We start from the raw sequence: 20,380 nt of genomic DNA, 5'->3' as shown, positions 1-20,380 counted from the left end.
GAAGCAGTTTTAATATTTAGTTGTTTTGTGGATGTGCCAGAAAGAATTTTGAAAATGCACAGGGTTTTTATCTTCATTCCCAACCAGACCCACCCACAAATGCAGCCTTAGGCTGGGATAAAACCACACAAATCTTCCTTTGGCTCTGGGCTATGCAGGACACAATGAGCCATCAGAACTTCTTCCTTGAGAACAACTGATAGAAGTTTGTATTTTAGAAATGAAAATTACATTTTTAGAGCAGAAACTCAGCTGTCCTGGCAGGGACCAGAGAAGGAAGTGGTCAGAAATGCAACTGGCCAGAGCCTGAGCAGCCCCAACTTATTCTGGAGCACACAGGGACATCCCAGAGCAAACTGAAAGCTCTTTACCTCTTTTCTTTCTTTCAGGTTGGTTAACATGACGATAATGGCTGACTTCTGCTCCCATATCATCCTCCAGAAGTCATTGACTGTTTCTTGCTTAGGCCCTGCAGACAGAACACAGCAATGCTCAGGAGGGCTATGGAGACCAGCAGATCAGAGAAATACTTATTTAATTCACAATGCCCCCATCCTGGGTGCCTACCCAGACCTGTGTTTGCTACACCCTGCACAGGTTTTCAACATACCACATATTCCTTAAAAACTCCCATATTTTATTTCACACAATCATATGCCCCCAAGTCTATATTTCTAGCAGATCTCTCCTCCCTTGAAATATTATTCATAGAATCACAGAATGGTTTGGAAGGGACCTTAAAGCTCATCCAGTTCCACCCCCTGCCATGGGCAGGGACACCTCCCACTAGACCAGGTTGCTCCAAGCCCCATCCAACCTGGCCTTGGACAGTTTCAGGGATGGGGCAGCCACAGCTTCTCTGGGCAACCTGTGCCAGGGCCTCATCACACTCACACCCAACAATTCCTTCCCAGTATCCCATCTAACCCTGCCCTGTGGCAGTGGGAAGCCATTCCCCCTTGTCCTGTCTCTCCAGGCCCTTGTCCAAAGTCCCTCTCCAGCTCTCCTGGAGCCCCTTTAGGCACTGGAAGGGGCTCCAAGTATTCAGTCTTAAATATTACTTAATCTTTTAAGTAGACAATGGCAGGAGCAACATTTAGGATTTCTACTTGCAACTTTCCCCATGGCAAGGTCCACATTACCTGTGACCACAACAGCCCCCTGTCTGGGAGCTGCTCATTGTGCAGGAGTATTCTGTGAGGCTGAGGCAGCTCTTGCTTTGTGTCTGGAATTGTGAGTGTGACAAAGCTACCCACATTTATGATTAAATACAGCACAAGAATTCCTATGGAAATGCTGATTTCTGTGGCAGGATTGCTTAGACAGAATGTATTGTCAGGAGACATCAATTTTGGGGTGGGGAGGAGAAGATGAGCCTCTGCTCAGAGCAGTATCTGCAGGTCTAAAGGCACTGGGTCACCTCACACACACTTCAGCTGAACTTCAACTGTGACCTCTAAATCCAACCTCATATTTGACCACTTCTTGCAGCTGAAAATAACCTTTAAAACACGTCTAAAATGAAACTTCAGCTCTAAAATGTACAGAACAGAGAAATGAGAATAAGTTACCTTGTGCTGCTATGAATTTATTCTTTTCTTTATAACCCTGTGGAAATAAATATCAGTTAAAAAATGGAATGGCAACACGCGTTAAGCAGAGAAATACTTATTTAGGTCACAAAGTTTGCAGTGGCAAATGTCAGCTTACATCTATATATGATGCATTAATGTAGTCTGAAGCTGGGACTCCATCAATTTGGGTCAAAATCACTCTGGAATGATCATCTGAAAGAAAAAAAGCAGGTTAATCACTCTGAAATATGTTATTTCTTTGCAAGCAGGAGGCCTGGATAAGCACAGAGCATTTGTGACCAGCAAAATTGCTATTACTTGAATATTTTCAGCAAAACCCACTACAACCAGCCCGCTCAGTGTCAAATTAATTGTCTCATTTAAAAGAAAAGGGAATGTCTTACATGGCAGGATGTTGGGATATCTGTTCTTCTCCCTGTTTTCTTCCTTGTTTGCCATTTCAAATGTTCCCTGCACATATCCAGATGTTAATGACTGAAAAAACCCAAAAAGATACAGAAGTCAGTGTGTTAGAAAACAACTAATTCTTGACCGCACACAGGGTAGGGAAAATCTGCGTTTTCACACCTTTCCTTGCATCCAACAGAATTAAACATATTTCAACTTTTTTTCCCCCAATAACTTTAATTACTCTATAACAGGAAAATACACCCTATCTGTGTATTTCGCTACAGAAAATGAGCTCAGAAGTTTTGGAAAAATAAGCAAATTTTTTTCCACCAGAGATCACAGTTCTTTAGAAAATTGTTCAACTCTGAGCTGCTGCCTGAAGCTGCCATCTGTCCACAGTGACTCACAGCACCACGACCCACAACAACAGTTGGTTCAACAACAGAAATAGAGCTTGATTGTTAATATTCACTGCTAAGAACATTAAATATCAAACATCTTGCTCAGGGCCACAGGTGAAGGCCCAACTCTGGCAGAAAGGGAGAAGAAAAAATAAATTGTGATTTTTTTTTTTTTTATGCTGCAGGAGCAAGAGATGAATTCTGCAAGTCATCAGCAAGATCTAAGAGTGCAGATAAATTTAGTCAGGCTTAAAAAAACCCCACAACAAAAACAGTCTAGGAGAGCAATCAAACTAAAGAAAAAAAAAAAGGGAGGTAGAGGGTGAAGATGAAAACAAGGAAATGCCCAAGGTGGAGCTTCATCACCACAGCAGAAGCTGCTGAGATGCCACCACTGAAAATGGACCAAACTAGAACTGAATTTCATTAAGATCCTTCTACTGAACTCCTAAAACCTCAGTGTCAGCATGTGGATCCCACCAAGGTAAAATCCCAGCGGTTTGGGAATGCACAACCACCTTCTCCCACTCTTCCACCTCCCACCACCCAACCTGAGTCACACAGGGCGAGGGGAAAAAGTGGTGAGTGATGGTACAGCTCAAACCATCCCTGCTTGGCTGGCAGAGGGCAGGGCTTGGAATTCCCCCTTGAAAACAGCAATGGTGTTGCCAGGGTGACATAGGATAAGAGGGGGTGTGGGGAGGACTTCTCCACCACAGAGGAAACAGCAATGTGCATTTGTGGGTTTGGGTTGTTGGTTTTTTTTTTTATGTCACTTAAACCTGTGAATATGAAAGAAAGAAAAGAAAAGGTTAAAAAAGGCTTGAGAAAAAAAGATGTTTTTAAGCAAACTGTTTAATTCCTTGTTTGAATGAAGACTGTGGTATATAATTAGCCTATTTTGTTGATTAAAATACATTTATGATTTATAAACCACAGAAACTTGAGTTTTGTATGAAAACAAGTAGTGGAAGGTGTCCCTGCCCACGGAAGAGTTTGGAACTGGATGATCTTTAAGATCCCTTCTAACCCAAGCCACTGATTCTATGAAATAATTCTCTCTTTAAACATGATTTCTTCAAATAAAGTCGGGCAACAAATTCCCAACAAACAGTCACAGAAGTTCTGCATCTTCATGTGAAAAATGGATGAGAAGTAATTATCTTGGGCAAAATTATCTCTCCATCCCCTGCTCCTGACCCCTGCAAGGCCCTGCCATCTCCATAGGAAGCTCCAGGGTGGGTGGTGAACCCCAGTTTCAGGGCACGGCCCAGTTCCAGCTCCCACCCTTTGTGCAGGATGTGATTCATCGAGGCTGCACCTCACCATGTCCTCTCCATCACCCCCCCAGTCACGAGGAACTGAGTCCTGGTGGCACTGGGTCATCTGCTGCACCAAACTGTGATCTGCCCCCACTTCCCAGGAACCCGAAAATCTCACTGAAGCTTCTGAGAGGCTCAATCCAGAATAATCTTCTCCTTTATTTTCCACTGAATGAGCCACAGTGATCTCTTAATCAAGCCAAAATTAAAATTTCAACAGCAAATTCTTACAGGAAGCTTTCCAGTAATTTATCTCAGAAAATCAAGGCAATAAGCCACTCATGCCAAACTTCCAACATCCAGCTCATGTTTCATTAGGGATGATAAACATAGGTAAGGGGCCTTACAGAAAGGAATGGGGTTTTATTTAAATTGTTTCCTTTCGTTCCTGTGAAGACAGAACACGCTCTTCCCAGTGCCCAACACGCACAAAGGAATCACATAACAAAAAAGGAAGCAACTGAGAGTAGCAGGAGCCTCTGCTATTTTGGTTGGTGTACAAGGACTGCAATGCACCTCTTAAGGGTAATTTAGGCTTTAAGGACAAATTCAAAGGTACTCAAGAACACCATTAGGTACATAAATCTAAGAGAACTGTCCTCAAAAATCCTTTCTGCCTCCTGCATGTCTTCATCTATCAGCACTTACTTTACTCTTACAGAAAAAAAAAAAAATCACTTGGGACCAAACTTTTTTGGCTGGTGCACATCCCTGACCACTGCTGGCTCACAGGACTTGCCAATATGCTTCAAACTCACACTGTATCTGCATCCCCAGAAATGCCTGAGCCATTGATGTGTTGGATCAGGCCATATGAAGCAAAAACCACCGTGGGCAGAGATGCCTGGTGTATCCTCAGCACAGGATCACAGAATTACAGAATGGTTTGGGTTGGAAGGAACCTTAAAAACCATGCAGTCCCACCCCCCTGCCATGGGCAGGGACACCTTCCACTAGCCCAGGTTGCTCCAAGCCCCATCCAACTTGGCCTTGGACACTTCCAGGAATGGGGAAGCCACAGCTTCTCTGGGCAACCTGGGCCAGTCAGGCTCCACCACAGCTCAGCAGCTCCCACCAAAAGGATTGTGCAAAGAGGAAGACTCTGGAAAACCTGCAGGATTTGGCAGCTGTGGCCTCATGGGGCAGATCCAGGTGTGACCTCAGCAAGTGGGAGGATGGAGCTGAGTCCAGGGGCATGTGAGTGCTGTGTGCTGGGGGATGCTCTGCAGGAGGGGTCATCACACACATGTCTCTGCTGAAGGGTCTTGATTTATCAGCCTCTTTCCTTCCAGTGCTGCAGAGCAAACCTCTGTGTGTCAGTTTTCCTGCTTCACTCTAAAACATCAATCACTCTGATATCCAACTGTCTTTCCACCTTCCTTCCCCTCTCAGGCTTGAGCAAACAGCTCATACATCCACTCCAGCAGGGAGAAAAAAAACAACACATCAAGCATCAAGAAAACTTCATGTACCACCAACCCTTTACGAGCAGCAGACCCCAGTTTTTTTGTGTGCAGACAGAATCTCACAAACTCACAGCACGGGGCAGAAAATGATCCAAGCAAAACAGCGCTTAAAAATTAAAATTGATGGTTTGTTTCACTCTGAACTGCAGAGCAAATTAATCAGGAGAGTCAAAATCCACCAGCACACACCTTGTCAAGATAGTTTTCGCATTCATTTTGTCAGCTTTGATAAATATCTCCACAATGCTCCCTCTCTGATAAGGGAAAATTATGTGTTTTAAAGATATCATCAAACAAATTGCAGATATAAATATGCTCCCAATTAAGGAGGTAACTCAACAGCCTGTCTAATCAACATGTGCTTTCACAAATCCCTGCTTGACATTTAAGCTACTGCTCTGAACAACTTGCTTCTGCTGTGGAGGAAAATGAAAAGGAATAGCAAAAAGAAATAATGGAAAGTATGGAAAAGGCCCCAAATGCAGACTCGTCCCATTGTTATTTCTCCATAGGAAGTGGCCCAGGTCACCACAGACTTGAGGTACAACTCATCTGCATGACCACATGTGGCTGCAGCTCAGGTTGTGGGTAGAAAATACAGACCAAGGCAACAGTTCAAAGGGAAACCCTAAAATTTGAGCTCCTTCATAGAAACTGTGCGTTAGGGCACAGGAGCTGCAAATAAGGAAGAGATGGGATGATAACAAAGAGCAAAAAGTCAAATTAGCAGGGGGGAAAAAAAAAAGTCAACCCTCACCAGGGTGATATTAAAGGCCACACACTCTGTGTTCTCCTCTAAGTACTTCCCCATAGAGGTGAAACACTCAGACTCACCCAAAAAACCCTCCACCACCATCAAGAAAATCAGTGCTAGAGGTTCATGTTCAATGTTCCTCTCCTCCAGCTTTCAGGCAAACACTAAACACATTCTTTAAACGTTACCACAAGTGTCAAATAGTTCATACAATACCAATTTAGCATTACAAAGCAGTTAAATTCCAGATTCTGCCCAGATAAAGTGTCACCACACATGGCAGGGCCCCTGTGAACAGTACCACACACTCTGAGTGCTGAGGCTCTGAGACACCACCACCAAACACTTAGAAAAAATACTAATATTTGCAGATATTTTGGTTCCCCCTCACAGCTTTTGGCCATCAATCTGCCTAACCAATGTGTGAGAACTTACATTAAACTCCTCCCGGAAGAGCTTCCCTTCGTCTGCCGAGCGTATCCGTATTTCCTCCTCTAGATTTTCCACCGGAATAGGAAAATACTTCTTCGGGCCTGAGGGAGACCTGCTGAGCAACATGACCCGTTGCTGTTCTGTCAGGACAAGGGAAGTGCATGTTAAAGGCACGTCCAGAGCAACAGAGACCAAGATATTTCCAAGTACTAATTCATCTTTACGCTGGAAGATGCCAAACCAAACTTCTCACGTGAGACTTCAGCCGGTGATAAAGTTGATTTAAAGGAAATAAAAAAAACAAATCAAAAGCCAAGAAGTTGCTTTGAGAACTTAATCGTATCAAGAAGAACCTGGTGAAATGAATGATTTCTGTATTTACACTGGATTAAAATGTGACCAAGTTTTATTTAGAAAAGGAGAAAGTTCATTCTGCTGACAGAGAGCAGGGACTGCAGGGACAGCTTTTGGCATCTATCACCAAAGAGATGCTGTGAGATTATTTCACTTGCGAAGGGGAAATAAAAATAATAAAAAAAACCCAAACCTATCTTTAACTTGGCAGCCACCAGAAACTCTGCACCAAGACTGGTGTAGCTGTTGCTCTTGATTTCAAGCCCCAGCAGAGCAGGAAGCTGAGGGGTGTATTTAGAGGTTTGACTTTCCCTCTGACTGCCACCCTGTTTAACCCACTTGTTAGGTCACACATAGCCCAGTGGAACTTCCACAAAACACAGATTGATTATCTTTATCATGAAATTTATCATTTTTCTCTTGGTTATGGCTAAAATAACTTGTCCAGCCCCTCTGTGTTTGCTGGGTTTGAGCTGAGCCCCACAGAGTGACGTACCCAGGGGGCTCCCCAGGCACAGAAACAAACCCAGAACAATTAAAAAGCCAGAGGAAAACATTTTTAACTCTCAGAGTGTTTTATTTTAGTGCCATTAGCTTAAAAAACTGCCCTATTTCACCCTGTTGATTTATCTTCACACTCAGGAACCAGCCAGTAATTTCACAAAGAGTTAAGACCCCTTTTTTCCCCATTTGAAGAAGTAATTCTGCAATTCTTTCTCTAAATACAAATATCAGTGTCAGAAACCTGGACCTCAGCTGGCATCCTGCTAAAACATCTATAAAGAGCCCAAAAAACATTTACAAAGAAACATTTGCTGCATCACAACTTGAAGTGAACATTATTTAAAACCAAAAACTGAAAGTTAAGATTATATATAGACATATTTAAATATGGATCTCTACTCCAAGGCCAGGTTGGATAGGGCTTGGAGTAACCTGGTCTAGTGGAAGGTGCCCCTGCCCATGGCAGGAGGGTGGAATGAGATGATCTTTAAGGTCACTTCCAAACCAAACCATTCTGGGATTCTATTTTTTCAAACTATTTTCACTTTAGCAACAATCCTGTAACTTATACTATAAATATAAGGAGACATAAGTAAATAATTCTGAACTAGAGAAGGAGGGGGTGTGCACACAAACAAACTGAAAGCAAATCCCTCCATACCTTGTTCTTCCAAGATCCCGTTCGGCATCTTTTTGTCCCCGGAGGTCACAACAGCTTTCCTGTGTCTCCTGAACCTGAAACACAGACACCAGGTCATCTGAGCAACGCCGCTGGTAGGCAACCAGAGTTCTCCTCACACCATTATTTCACCAACCACGTAATTCTAGAGAAACTCTTTCTGTTCATCTTCCCCGTGTCGCAGCCCGTGGTCTGCGCTGCAGGTTCTGCCTCTCCCCGCGCGCCTCTCGCTTCCTCGTGAGGTCACATCGAGACAGGGCTGAGCTACTGCTGCCTGCACGGCCCCACACACACCTACCTGAAAAAATACCCAACCAGCACCAGGAAGATGATGACAACCAGGCCCAGAATCAGCAGAGAAGTGAGCAGGTCCTTGTGCAAGTTGTTCTCTTCGGTGGAGTCTGTGGATGGAACGCAACACGAAATACTGACACAGGCTTCCTCAGCTGGTACAGAAATTGTGCCTGGAGCATCAAAAATCTGTGGTTCTACACAATAATCAAAATTATAGGCAAAGCTCAAAGTGAAAGTTCAATTTTTTTTTTTTTTTTACAATTTCTCTTCTCCCTCCCTTTTAACTTTTCAAGCTCAGTTTGAAAGTTCAATTTTTCTTTTACATTTCCTCTTTTTTCCCCCCTTTTTCTCTTTTTTAAGAACTGAACCACCTCCTGCTGAGAAAAATCAAGGATATATATTTTTTTAATGATTAGTTAAGCAAAGAATTTACGTGTTCTCAGAGAAAGTTGAACAGGTATAAGGTTTTAAGCCAAATTTGAAGCCTATTAAAGATTTGATGCCCTTATGTGCATCAACTGTTTCTCAGCTAGAGACAAATCACCCAAGAATGCCACCTTTCATACAGATTTTATTCACTTATATATAAAAACAAGTAGGAATAATGACATGTTCAACAAATACTCAGAATGGAGATTAAAAAATATATCTTTGCTATATCTAGTATAAACTCTGAGTCTCACCCTTCTGTTAACAGTGTTTTATGTATGTGACTCTCTCACTTTCATTATGCTTCTGTAACCTTTTAATTCTACTGAATAATTCAATATATAACACATTAAAATCATGAAAAACCCATCATGTTTTATTTAAGGAAGCAAAACTTTCAGCCTCAACCTTCAGGAAGCAAAACACAACCCTACAACCATGATTCCAACGATTCCAAAATTAAGGCAACTTTGGTTGCTGCCGGTGTGGTGTATTATTTCCCTTCTAAACTGCATTTACACACTTCTAAATGAGTTTTTTTACCATTTCTACAGTGTTTAAAAGCTGCCTGAAGGCAGGATTATGTGGAATATCAGGAGGAAATTGTTCCCTGTGAGGGTGGTGAGGGCCTGGCACAGGTTGCCCAGAGAAGCTGTGGCTGCCCCATCCCTGGAAGTGTCCAAGGCCAGCTTGGACAGGGCTTGGAGCAACTTGGGCTAGTGGAAGGTGTCCCTGCCCACGGCAGGGGGTGGATGAGATCATCTTTAAGGTCCCTTCCAACCCAAACCATTCTGTGATTCTATAAAATATTTAGGAGTGTACAACACCTGCAAAATTTTAGAAAGGAAATTCCAACTGTCTGGAATTCACTCCTGCAAAACCATGCATGAAAAAAATTCCTTTAGAGGCACAGGTGAACTAGGGACATCCAAGGAAAGAAGATATCTTAAGTCAAGACAATAATACAAAGAAAGGAAAGGCAATAAAATGCACAAAACCTGACATTTAAGTGGTGTATAAAGACAAAAAGTGACAGGCATGACAAAATTGTAATCAGAAACCATGACTTGGCAGGGTTTCAGAAAATCACTATTGGAAGGAGTGTCTGGATGAACATGAATCACCAGAGACAGATGAACACTTTCTGTGGGGTGTTGAGCAACTCTGCATGGAAACCAAGGGCTGGCAGAGAAACAAACAAAAAAATACATACTTTTGTGTCCCCCCCATACAAAATGGAGACACTTCTGGAGCTTAGAAATTTCAGACTCAGCATCCTGGAACCCTCCAGGATTTAGGGGGTTTGTGTTAGTTCTCTTTGGCTCCATATCAAGACTCATGACATGAGCGAGGAAAAACAACAAGTTTGCATCATGAGGGATTTAAAATTTCCCTCAGTCCATTACACAACACAAAAAAATCACCCATCTGGTCCTTTCAGAGAGCTGATGTACCTCACACCACATTTCTGGGGTGTCTTTGGAAAACTGATTCCCAGCAAACACTGAAAGCCTCAATCCAACCCAGCACAAGAGACATTCAACCTCCTGTCAAATTACTGCCTCCATTTCTTTAGCTGAGGACAGAGAACCCCTGCCACGACTGAGGCAATTCCCTGCCCCCAGATCTCACCTCTCCTCCTACCATTTCACAAGTAAATTAGGTCAAACCCCACAAAAAGCCCCCTCTTTCTTGTGCATGAGCACATCTGTTCTCAAAGCCTTGCAGTTGCTCACCAGCAACTTCACCCCCTGCATCTGTGGTTTTAAACAGCTTTCTTTATTACCTGTATTTTTTTTAATATCTGCATTGATATAAATGTAGCCCGAAAATTGTATGAGAAAGTTCCAACTGGGCTTAGGCCACTGTAGTCTCCGAGGCTGAAAGATCTTTGGCCAACACAGCTGCCTACAGACCAAGTGGGATTTAAGGGGAGACTGAAACACAGACCTGAAATAAATTTTTAATCAGTGTTGCTTCAAAAATTAATGACCAAACCCTGGGAAAAAATGCACAGTGAAGAGGTAGATCCTCCAAACCAGATCTCTGCTGCAGCCACTGCCAGGGAAACTTTTCCACTGCTCCCACTCCAAGAGCTGTGGCCCAAAACCACAGGGATTTATCTTCACAGTCATACAACAAAGATCCTCCCAAGGGTATTTTTTTTAGAGATATAATGAAACGATGACTTTCATCTTGAGACAGAGGGGGATTATCACTAGGAGGGTGCCGACAACCCCTTGTGCTTCCCCTGCCACCCCCCAGGCTGACTCATGGGTCCTTCCCAATGTCATTCCTGGTGCTGTTGGCCCAGGGCTCTTCCTGGAAATGTATCAGCATTTCCTTCAGTGTGAAGATGTTCCCACTTCCCACATGTGTCAAAACCAAAGCCACCCCCAAGAAAAAAGGGAACCAACAGCAGTGTGTGCAGAGCAGTAACTGCCCTGTGATGCTCCCTTCCAAACTTTGATTCTCTTCATTAGAGAGGATTGTTTCCTCTTTAAGCAGGACATGAAGGGTAAAAAGGTCCATGAATAAAACTGTGTTTAAAACACCTTTTTCCCCTTCCTGTAAAGCAAGTAAGCAAGACAAGGTGTGTGGTTTGCCCTCACCAGCACATCAGGTACCTGAAATTCTTCTGGTGATTGACAAAGAACAGACAAGATCTTGTTTATCGGAGCACAGGAGAAATCCCACAACAGCAGCTCTATTTATGCACAGTCTGATCTTCTTCTCAAAAAACAGAGATATCACAAACATATCAAACAGGGGATATCACAAAGTCCACACTAAGCCCGCTCATGCTATTTTTGGAAGGGAAAACCCCAACCCTGCCATGTCTTGGCTGCAGAAAGGAAGCAGCTGATACGCAGCTGATAACCGGGATTTGTGTTTGGTACATACGAAACACAAGCCCGAACTAGAAAAAAATATTAAATAAAGGAAGGGCAAAGGAAAAAGACATGTAGAGAAGGGAAACCAGTGCCCAGAGCATGCAGAACACAGAAGGCAAGCAGCAGTAAATACAGTAATGGTGCCTGTGTTTAACACCTCAGAGCTGAATCACACTCAGCCAAAGCAAGCACAGCCCACCTGCCACTGCAGTCTCAGAATCACTGAACAGTCTGGGATGTAAGGGACATTTAAAAGTCATCTAGTCCAAACCTCAATTCAAAACCACCTATTTTTGAAGTTCTGCTTTTCAAACTAATTCTTGAAATTTAGTATCTACCAGCAAAGCATCCCTTTGGTATTTAAATAGCAAGGAAAATGAGCCAGATTCCTTCTTCAAAATCTCATTTTCTGATGCTGCCTCAGTTTTGACATGAAACAAGCACCACAAGTCCAGCATGGAAGTGCCACCTCTGGGTCCTATTCTGGCTATCACAGAACCCCAGAATGGTTTGGGTTGGAAGGGACCTAAAGACCATCTCATTTTCCTCCCTACCATGGGCAGGGACACCTTCCACTAGCCCAGGTTGCTCCAAGCCCCATCCAACCTGGCCTTGAACACTTCCAGGGATGGGGCAGCCACAGCTTCTCTGGGCAACTTGTGCCAGGGTCTCACTGCCCTCACAGGGAAGAATTTCTTCCCAACATTCCATCTAACCCTGCCCTCTGGCAGTTAAAAACCATTCCCCCTTGTCCTGTCCCTCCAGGCCCTTGTCCAAAGTCCCTCTCCAGCTTTCTTGGAGCCCCTTTGGGTCCTTGAAGGCCACAATTAGTCACCCTAAAGCTTCTCTTCTCCAGGCTGATCAATCCCAACTTTCTCAGCCTTTCCTCCCAGCAGAGCTGCTCCATCTCTCTGATCATCCTGGTGCCTCCTTGGGACTCACTCCAGCAGCTCCATGTCCTTCCTGTGCTGGGCCCCAGAGCTGGAGGCAGCTCTGCAGGAGGGGTCTCAGCAGAGCAGAGCAGAGGGGTAAATAATCCCATCTTCAAAGACACCCATTGACTTCCTGACAGTTTAAACCAGCATTAAATGGGCACCCAAAGCTGCCCCATTTGCTGCCTTTCAAACTCCAACTCACACGATGAACTCATTCCCTCTGAATGTTCATACATTGGTTTGGGAAAGGAATTGTAAAGATGGGCACAAACCCCATGAAACACTCACTGAGTAAATACTAAAGGAATTTAAACATTTGGAAAGGTATTAAAAGCTTTACAACTGCAATTCCCAGGCTGCTTCCACATTTAAACTACTTTATAAGTAAAAATACAAGAGGAACTGAAACAATCCTGACTATGATTAATACTGGAGAACTAATTAATATTGGAGTTACCAGGAGTTGTGTGAATGCTATGGACAGTGTCAGGTATAAACAGTCTGTAACACGTATTTGAGAGCATAAAGTTATATCTATTTGAAATACATATTTATATTTATTTATACAAATCCAAATAAATAAATACTGGCTTGGAAGTTGGAACGAGATGATCTTTAAGATCACTTCCAATCCAAACCATTCTGGGATTCTTTGCTTTATACTTTTTTAATACAGTTGAATAATTTGAGTAAATGTCAGGGCAATTTCTCCACTAAATTGCAGTGCAATAGATCCCAGAATATTTTCATTTTATGAAAGGGAAATTTCATGGTGGCAATTTCATGGTACTCCTGTAGGAAGCAAAATGGCAGCAGTGTTAAAAATGGAGCCATCCAGACTGGGCAACCATGTTTAAAATAAGAATAAAGCTGGCATTTTAATTCAGCAAATGTTTTAAAAAATCAAGTCAGGTAAAATAATGATATGCAATGAATTATAACTATTCCTTTCAGAATCAAAAGCATCTTATCTTTTGGGATCACTCATCAAATTACCATGGAGAGATGGATTTTTTTTTTAGGAACCTTTAGTTCTTTCCAGAGTCTTTTAAATGGAGTTTTCTTTATGCTTCAATCAAAAATCTTTATTTTTGTATTAAAAAATACCGTATTAGTTCAATGGCTATCAAATGTGTTAGATAATCCTATTATCTTGGAACGTTTTCTGCAGCAATGTCTTTTCAGAGTGTACTTGTCTGTCAGACAAAACCCTTCCTTGCTCCTCACTGCAAAGCAAGGAAGGCTTTGATATTTAGGAAAAACAGTTTAGTCATACTAATCATTTCTAAATCATATCACTGAAATTAAGATTTAATTAAAATGTGGATGATTAGATTACTCTCATCCATATTATCACACTTAAATGCAACACAATTTCGAATTAAGCTCTGAAGATGAACAACATTGATGGCAAAACTGCCTTTGTGCTCATGGTATTAAAATTCTGGGAAGTCACACCACTTACAAGTTACTTCCCTTTCTCAATTCCCATATTCTTACATATTCAGACCAATATTAGTAACTTGTTTTTCTGCTGTTCCAGGTGCCAGACAAGAAGCAGGGGCCGACAGCTACTTGACAACACTTCAGCAGACCAATTAATTAGCATATTTACACTTAGCTAAATCTTTATTTATAGCAGTAATTTGTTTGTTTTGAAACCAGTGAGCAAAACAACACTAAGATTTTGCCCCTCATCCAACCTGGCCCTGAGCACTCCCAGGGATGGGGCAGCCACAGTTTCTCCGGGAAGTGTGCCAGGGCCTCACCCCTCACAGGGAAGAATTTCAGTCAAATATCTCATCTAAATCTCCCCTGTTTCCATTTAAATTATTACAACTAAGGACTAAAACACTCAAAGGGCCATCAGCCAGGACTGGCACTTAATTCTTGCTTGGCTCTCCTTCCATTTGGGTGTAAAGTTCACAGGCAGATTAAAAGCAAATAAACTGCACGAACATCCTTCAATAAAACACTGGGTGTCAACAAAAGTCACCTGAAAACTTATCAAGGTTTCACCACACTGTTTATATGGAACATCAGCAGCTTTATCTCCCTTCAACCAAGAGCATGGAGGAGCTCTGCCTCCAGAAATCCCTCTCTGATGGGAGCTCAGTGTCACACACTGTCACTGCCTGAGCAACACCACTAACCAGAACACGGATTTCCAAGGCAGAGAGACAGGATTATGAAGGATAAGGACAAGGTGCAAGTAAAATACATCATCTCATCAAAGAACAGAATAGAATCAGTATCTTCACAAAATCATGGAATGGTTTGGGTTGGAAGGGACCTTAAAGCCCATCTCGTTTCACCCCCAGCCATGGGCAGGGACACCTTCCATCAGATCAGGCTGCCCAAGCCCCATCCAAACTGCCTCAGGAAACCTCAAAAAACTGCCTCACACTTCCTCCAAAAAACTTCATTTCCCTTGAATAAGCCCCTCCCCAGGACTGTTACGTATTAGGATGTGGTTTGTAGGAGGGCTTGAAGCAAGAGGAAGAAATTCTGAAAAGAGAAATGAGGATGAATTAAAGATGCTGTGGTGGACCAGTGAGTAAAGGATTGTTCTCAGGTCTTTGAAAAACACTCCTCTATTTTTCACCTGACATACTCTTACCCAGGACACCTGTACTTTACCCTCCTCCTCAAGTCCTGCCTTAGGCAGTTTGTATCATCAGAAAACACAGAACTCATATATAGGTCATAGTTCCTCATTATGTCTAAATATGTTCATCCTGTTGTCTATTTGATAATTTACCTCATATTATCTGTGTCCCCATCCCACCATGTTGGAGATGCACAGTGACAGCTCCTGGGGTGTGGAGAGCTTGGAACCCAACCAGGAGGAGACACCCTGGGCTTCCCCACCTCTCCCAAAGCTCTCCCCTCTTTTTCCCATAAATGGGAAAGAGAAAGTAAAACATCAGCACCAGCCATAGGGAGACCAAACACAGAGGTCACCTGGCATGATCAGGAGCACGTTAGTGGGGTCAAAGTCCTGGAAAACTATCCAGGAATACGTCACCAGAAGTCCTTTTCCACACCCACTCCCATCCCCACAAATAAGTGATGTCCTTACTGGTTGTTGTGGTTGGTTTTGGAAATTCAGTTCCATTGGGTGGCAGAGCTTGCGCAAACAGAAAACTAACACAGAGCAGCAGGAGCGAGCAGGAATGTTCCATCCTGGACCTAAAAAAAAAAAAAAAAAACCAAGCAAAAGGTAAATTTTCAGGCGAAATTTTTATTACCTATTTTTATCTCGTGTCAGAACAAAGCTAAAAGAAAAAAAAAGTGATATTTAATCTAAGTTTAAATTTACTTAAAATCTTGTTTTACATGCTCCCATTGCCTTATCACTGAATGTCCACTATGGATGCAGAAAGAAAAGGAAAACACCAGTTGTGCACACTAAAAATTCATTAAGGATGTTTTAAATCCCAGAAGAGGAAGGTAACAGCTGATTCAAAGATGACAGAAATCAGGGCAGAAAAGCTCCACCTATAAAACAGGGTAGCTGAGGACACTGAGTCAAGGAGTCTGGAGCGTATTCCCAGAGATAATTCCTAAGTACCAGCAGCTGGAATCTTGAGGAGAAACACAAATCTTGAGGATAAATGCAAAATTCACCTATTTTTGGTGGTTCCTGCCCTAATTGCAAGTATTAGACCTTGTGCAAAGAGCATGAGCACCATGAGCCCAAAATCCCAGTGTGGCCAGAACATGTCTGAAGGATCCACAGGACCTTCCTCCACAAGGCCAGTGCAGAATCAGGGCATCATTTAGGATGGAAAACACCTTCAAGATCATCAAGTCCAACCTGTGACCCATCACCACCTTGTCAACCAGACCAGAGCAGTGAGTGTCACATCCAGTCATTCCTTGAACATGTCACTCCAATGAAATTTTGGCATCACATATGCCCTGAGATCAAAACGAAGAGGAAAAGTTTTAACCACCAAGCAGACCAGTAACCCCATAAAGTTTAAAGTCCCTTTAACACACACTTTTCAGAGCTTCCTTATCCCACTTGGTTCCTATAAAGCATTTCACCAAAGTTTTCCAAACACAGAATTTCAGAGTTCTGAGACCAGAAAATAATTTCCAGTGTGGAAAGTTTAAAGGAAAAGTGTGATGAGAACCTGCTGCTGCTTTGAAAATTTCAGGGAAATTAACAGATGTAGATAAATCAGTTGGTTTAGAAATACTCCAAACCTTCAAAGTCAAGGTGGAAAAGAACTGTTGTTATTAATCTGCTGTGTATTTATCCAGTCTCTGATGAACATATTATTTATAAGAGGCTGCCATCTCAGCCACTAACCAGTTGTGCTTGATTTAAAAATGTTTTCATGCAAATATTACTTTCTGTGTTTTGTAAATGGCAGGACACATCCAGATGGTGGCTCTGCATCCACTGCTGAAGTCATAACCACCCAAATACTGCACAACAAAGCTCCCTGATACAGTAAAACACATTTACAGTCCTGCCTAACAACAGATTAAAAATTCCAGGAACTTGGCAGTTATTAGAATAACCATTAGAAAATCCTTCCTTTCCATGTAAAGTGGGATAATCCACCTGAAATGATCTCTGGATAAGATCGAATGTATAAAAGTCTCCTGTAACAACAACTTTCACACCACCTTTTTGCCACTCACACATCTGTTACTTAGTGAACTTTATTCCAAGCCTCTCCTATACCCAGTCCTACACCCAGGAGTAAATTCCAACTCAGCACACACATGGTATTTTTCAGATACACGGTCTGGAAGCTCAATGAATTTTTTTCTCTAACATAATAAGTGAAGAAAGAATAATTAAAAGCAGCGTAACCATCAAAATTTATTTTCTTAAATGTATTTTTTCTCCAGTTCAGCTTCCTGTTGACCAATTTACTCACTCAATTCCTTCTGCTACTATTTATAAATTAAGCAGACTAAATGTCTTACTATCTAATCCCATTCTTGGATTAGATAGTTAATTAGATAACTAATTATGTTTAACACCTGACTGCAAAATGTACCTACATTGTATTTAGCATTATATATAAACCTCCAAAACTTACAATTTACAATTATATTATATTTATAATTATAAAGCAATAGGATGCTGGAAGCTCAGGACATGCAGCAGCAATTAATGTGTACCGAAGAGAAAGAAAGGAATAAGGAGGATTTGGAAATCTGGAATAAAGCCAGAATAAAAGCAGAATCAAGGAAAACGTGCTGTATCCTGGGATGCTTCACATCCTCAGCAAAGGCTGCTGAAATCCACTGGAAACTCGAGTTATCAATTCTGGCAGTGGCTCTGCTGCCTGATTTTCCCAGGCAGCGTTTAGTTCACTGACTCATCCTTAAAATACATCCAGCTCCTTAAAAAAAAAAATCCCACAAAATAATTGAAGCTGCTGGAAGGATTCCAAGAGATGGGAAGGTGGAAGGAACATCAACACTTCCCACAAAATCACTGTTAGGAGGGTTTTACAGATGCCAATTCCATGCCAGACACCCTGAATCTGTTCTCTTGGATGTGATAAAGTGGAACTGGAGCACACTTTGAAGTCTCACAATTTATTAAAAATAAACACATCGACAAAGATTATGCAAATTGTGAGATCTCACTCTTTGACCAAGGCATTTTGCATGGAATCACTAAAGTTGAAAAAGGCTTTTAAGACCCTAAAACTTCACAGAATCATGGAATGGTTAAGGTTGGAAAAGCCCTCTGAGCCCATCAAGTCCAACCATTCCCCCAGCACTGCCAAGGCCACCACTAACCCATGTCCCCAAGTGCCACATCTACTTGGCTTTTAAATCCCTCCCGGGATGGGGACTCCACCACCTCCCTGGGCAACCTCTTCCAACGCTTGACAACCCCTTCCATGAAGAAATTTTCCCTAATTTCCAACCTGAACCTCTCCAGGTTTTACTTGAGGCCGTTTCCTCTTGTCTTGTCTCTTGTTCCCTGAGAAAAATTGGAACTACTTCTCTTCAGACTGGGGTGGGTGGGGAGGTGAGTGAGTTGCAATCACATAAAAACACCCTGAGCTTTACTGTATATTTATATTTATGTCCACCACACACAGGAATGCAATAACAAAATTTTTTGAATGAAAAAACCCCACAGCTACAGACACAGCAGCATCTTCCATCCTCACAAAGGTACAATGTCATGATACAGCCTGTTAAAACAAGAAGCAAAAAATAGTAACAGCTCCTCAGAGAGAACAGGTGGGTAGAAAAGCACAGCTGAACAAGAAAGGACAACCATGTGCTACGAAAGAAGCCTCTTGTTGATAAAAGTGGGAAGCAAAAGATTCAGGTAGAGACACACTGTCATTATTACACAGCTCTGCTGGGAGGCAACTGCTGCCCCTCCTGTAAAAGAAATAGGAACTGTTTTCATATCCACATGGGACACAGGGCATTTATCTGCTTACATCCCACTGCCTCCAGCCTTTATTCCCTGGATAGGTGTGGGTTGGCCTCTTCTGATAGGAAACCGGGGACAGGATGAGAGGAAGCAGCCTTAAGCTGCACCAGGGGAGGTTCAGGTTGGACATCAGGAGGAATTTCTTCATGGAAAAGGTGGTTAGACATTGGAAGGGGCTGCCCAGGGAGGTGGTGGAGTCCCCATCCCTGGAGGTGTCCAAGGAACAACAGGACGTGGCACTCAGTGCTCTGGGCTGGGGGACGAGGTGGGGATCGGGCACAGGGTGGACTTGATGATTTCAGAGGTCTTTTCCAACCTTAATGATTCTGTAATTATATTCTAAATGGCTCAGGCACTTCAGTCCTGAAGTCCACTCCATGGACTAATATTTTTTGTAATTTATTACTACTATTGGTAGTTTATTACTACTCCGTGTATTTTATTATTACTACCACTATTATTTAGCTATATCTCATTATCTGAATGAAGTGCCAGAGATTCCTGTTGCAAAGACAGATTTAAAAGGCTGCATTGTTACATATAAACACTTCTGTGTCCAACAGAGAACTTGATACTATGATAAAATAAAAGATAAAAAAAAGCACTGTAAAATTGTACAGGTAACTCAAATCCTGCCAAGAATCACAGAATCCTAGAATGGTTTGAGTTGGAAGAGACCTTAAAGATCACCCATTTCCAACCCCCTCCATGGGCAGGGACACCTCCCACTAGACCAGGCTGCACCAAGTCCCACCCAACCTGGCTTTGAACAATTCCAGGGATGGGACAGCCACAATGTCTCTGTCCCAGGAGGTAAAGCACCTGGAATTTAGATGCAATTCAATAGGGATCAGCTTCAAAATTTGGGGAGTGTGTGATACCTCTGTACAGCCCTTCCCAGCTCCAGGATCGCTTCCACTACTTCTCACACAGCCCACAGGGATGTCACAGGGGACAGCCCAGCTCCCCAAAATGTGAACAAACAGCATTATTTTCAGGGATTAATGGATTACTACACATGGCTAATTTCTATTTTGGCCGCAGAACTGAATCCTCATCTGACCTGACAGCTCAGAAGTAAAACCTGGGCTTTAAGAAACTAGGCCAATAAAACCTTGGTCATGGCACGTGCCCTGCTACAGCTGTGAGACTTTTCCAAGGAATCTGATGCACAAGCTGCTTCAGAGTAGGTTAAATTGATACCCATCCCCTGCGTCCTCCTAAAGCAGGAATAAAACAGTGACACATCCCAGCTCACACAGAGGAGGGTGGAGAGACTGTTGGGATTTGGTTTTTTTTCCCCCTAAGGCTTTAGAATCCTGTAGCTCAGGTCATGCCCCAGATTTTTAGTGCTATAAAAGTAATATTCTCAAGGATAAGCACCATCAACTCAGAAAAGAGGATTAAAAATGAGAGACATGAGAGACATGAAAGCACTGGCACTGTAGGTTGACCAATGCATTGGCACTTAAGGTGTTGGCCACAACAAGAGCAAATG

At 42.5% G+C, this 20,380-nt stretch overlaps 1 protein-coding gene across 6 annotated transcripts in view; it reads right to left on the bottom strand.

Annotated features, from left to right (window-relative positions):
- Positions 1–20,380, bottom strand: part of PTPRE (protein tyrosine phosphatase receptor type E) — a 96,754-nt gene that overhangs the window by 17,214 nt on the left and 59,160 nt on the right. For 5 of the 6 annotated variants that reach the window (XM_032695166.1, XM_032695163.1, XM_032695165.1 and 2 more), the window contains exons 2-9: positions 15,532–15,641; positions 8,196–8,298; positions 7,880–7,953; positions 6,364–6,500; positions 1,979–2,069; positions 1,711–1,787; positions 1,572–1,608; positions 372–469 (exon numbers count right to left, since the gene is read on the bottom strand). In XM_032695166.1, the coding sequence (XP_032551057.1) occupies positions 372–469; positions 1,572–1,608; positions 1,711–1,787; positions 1,979–2,069; positions 6,364–6,500; positions 7,880–7,953; positions 8,196–8,298; positions 15,532–15,634 (720 nt within the window). In that variant the 5' untranslated portion in view covers positions 15,635–15,641. Of the gene's footprint in view, positions 1–371; positions 470–1,571; positions 1,609–1,710; positions 1,788–1,978; positions 2,070–6,363; positions 6,501–7,879; positions 7,954–8,033; positions 8,074–8,195; positions 8,299–15,531; positions 15,642–20,380 lie in introns of those variants that run through there. The other variant, XM_032695168.1, reaches the window with a different exon arrangement.

This window comes from Chiroxiphia lanceolata, chromosome 8 (genome assembly GCF_009829145.1).
Source record: "Chiroxiphia lanceolata isolate bChiLan1 chromosome 8, bChiLan1.pri, whole genome shotgun sequence".
Lineage (NCBI taxonomy): Eukaryota > Metazoa > Chordata > Aves > Passeriformes > Pipridae > Chiroxiphia > Chiroxiphia lanceolata.
This window is presented reverse-complemented; position numbering and strand designations above follow the sequence as displayed.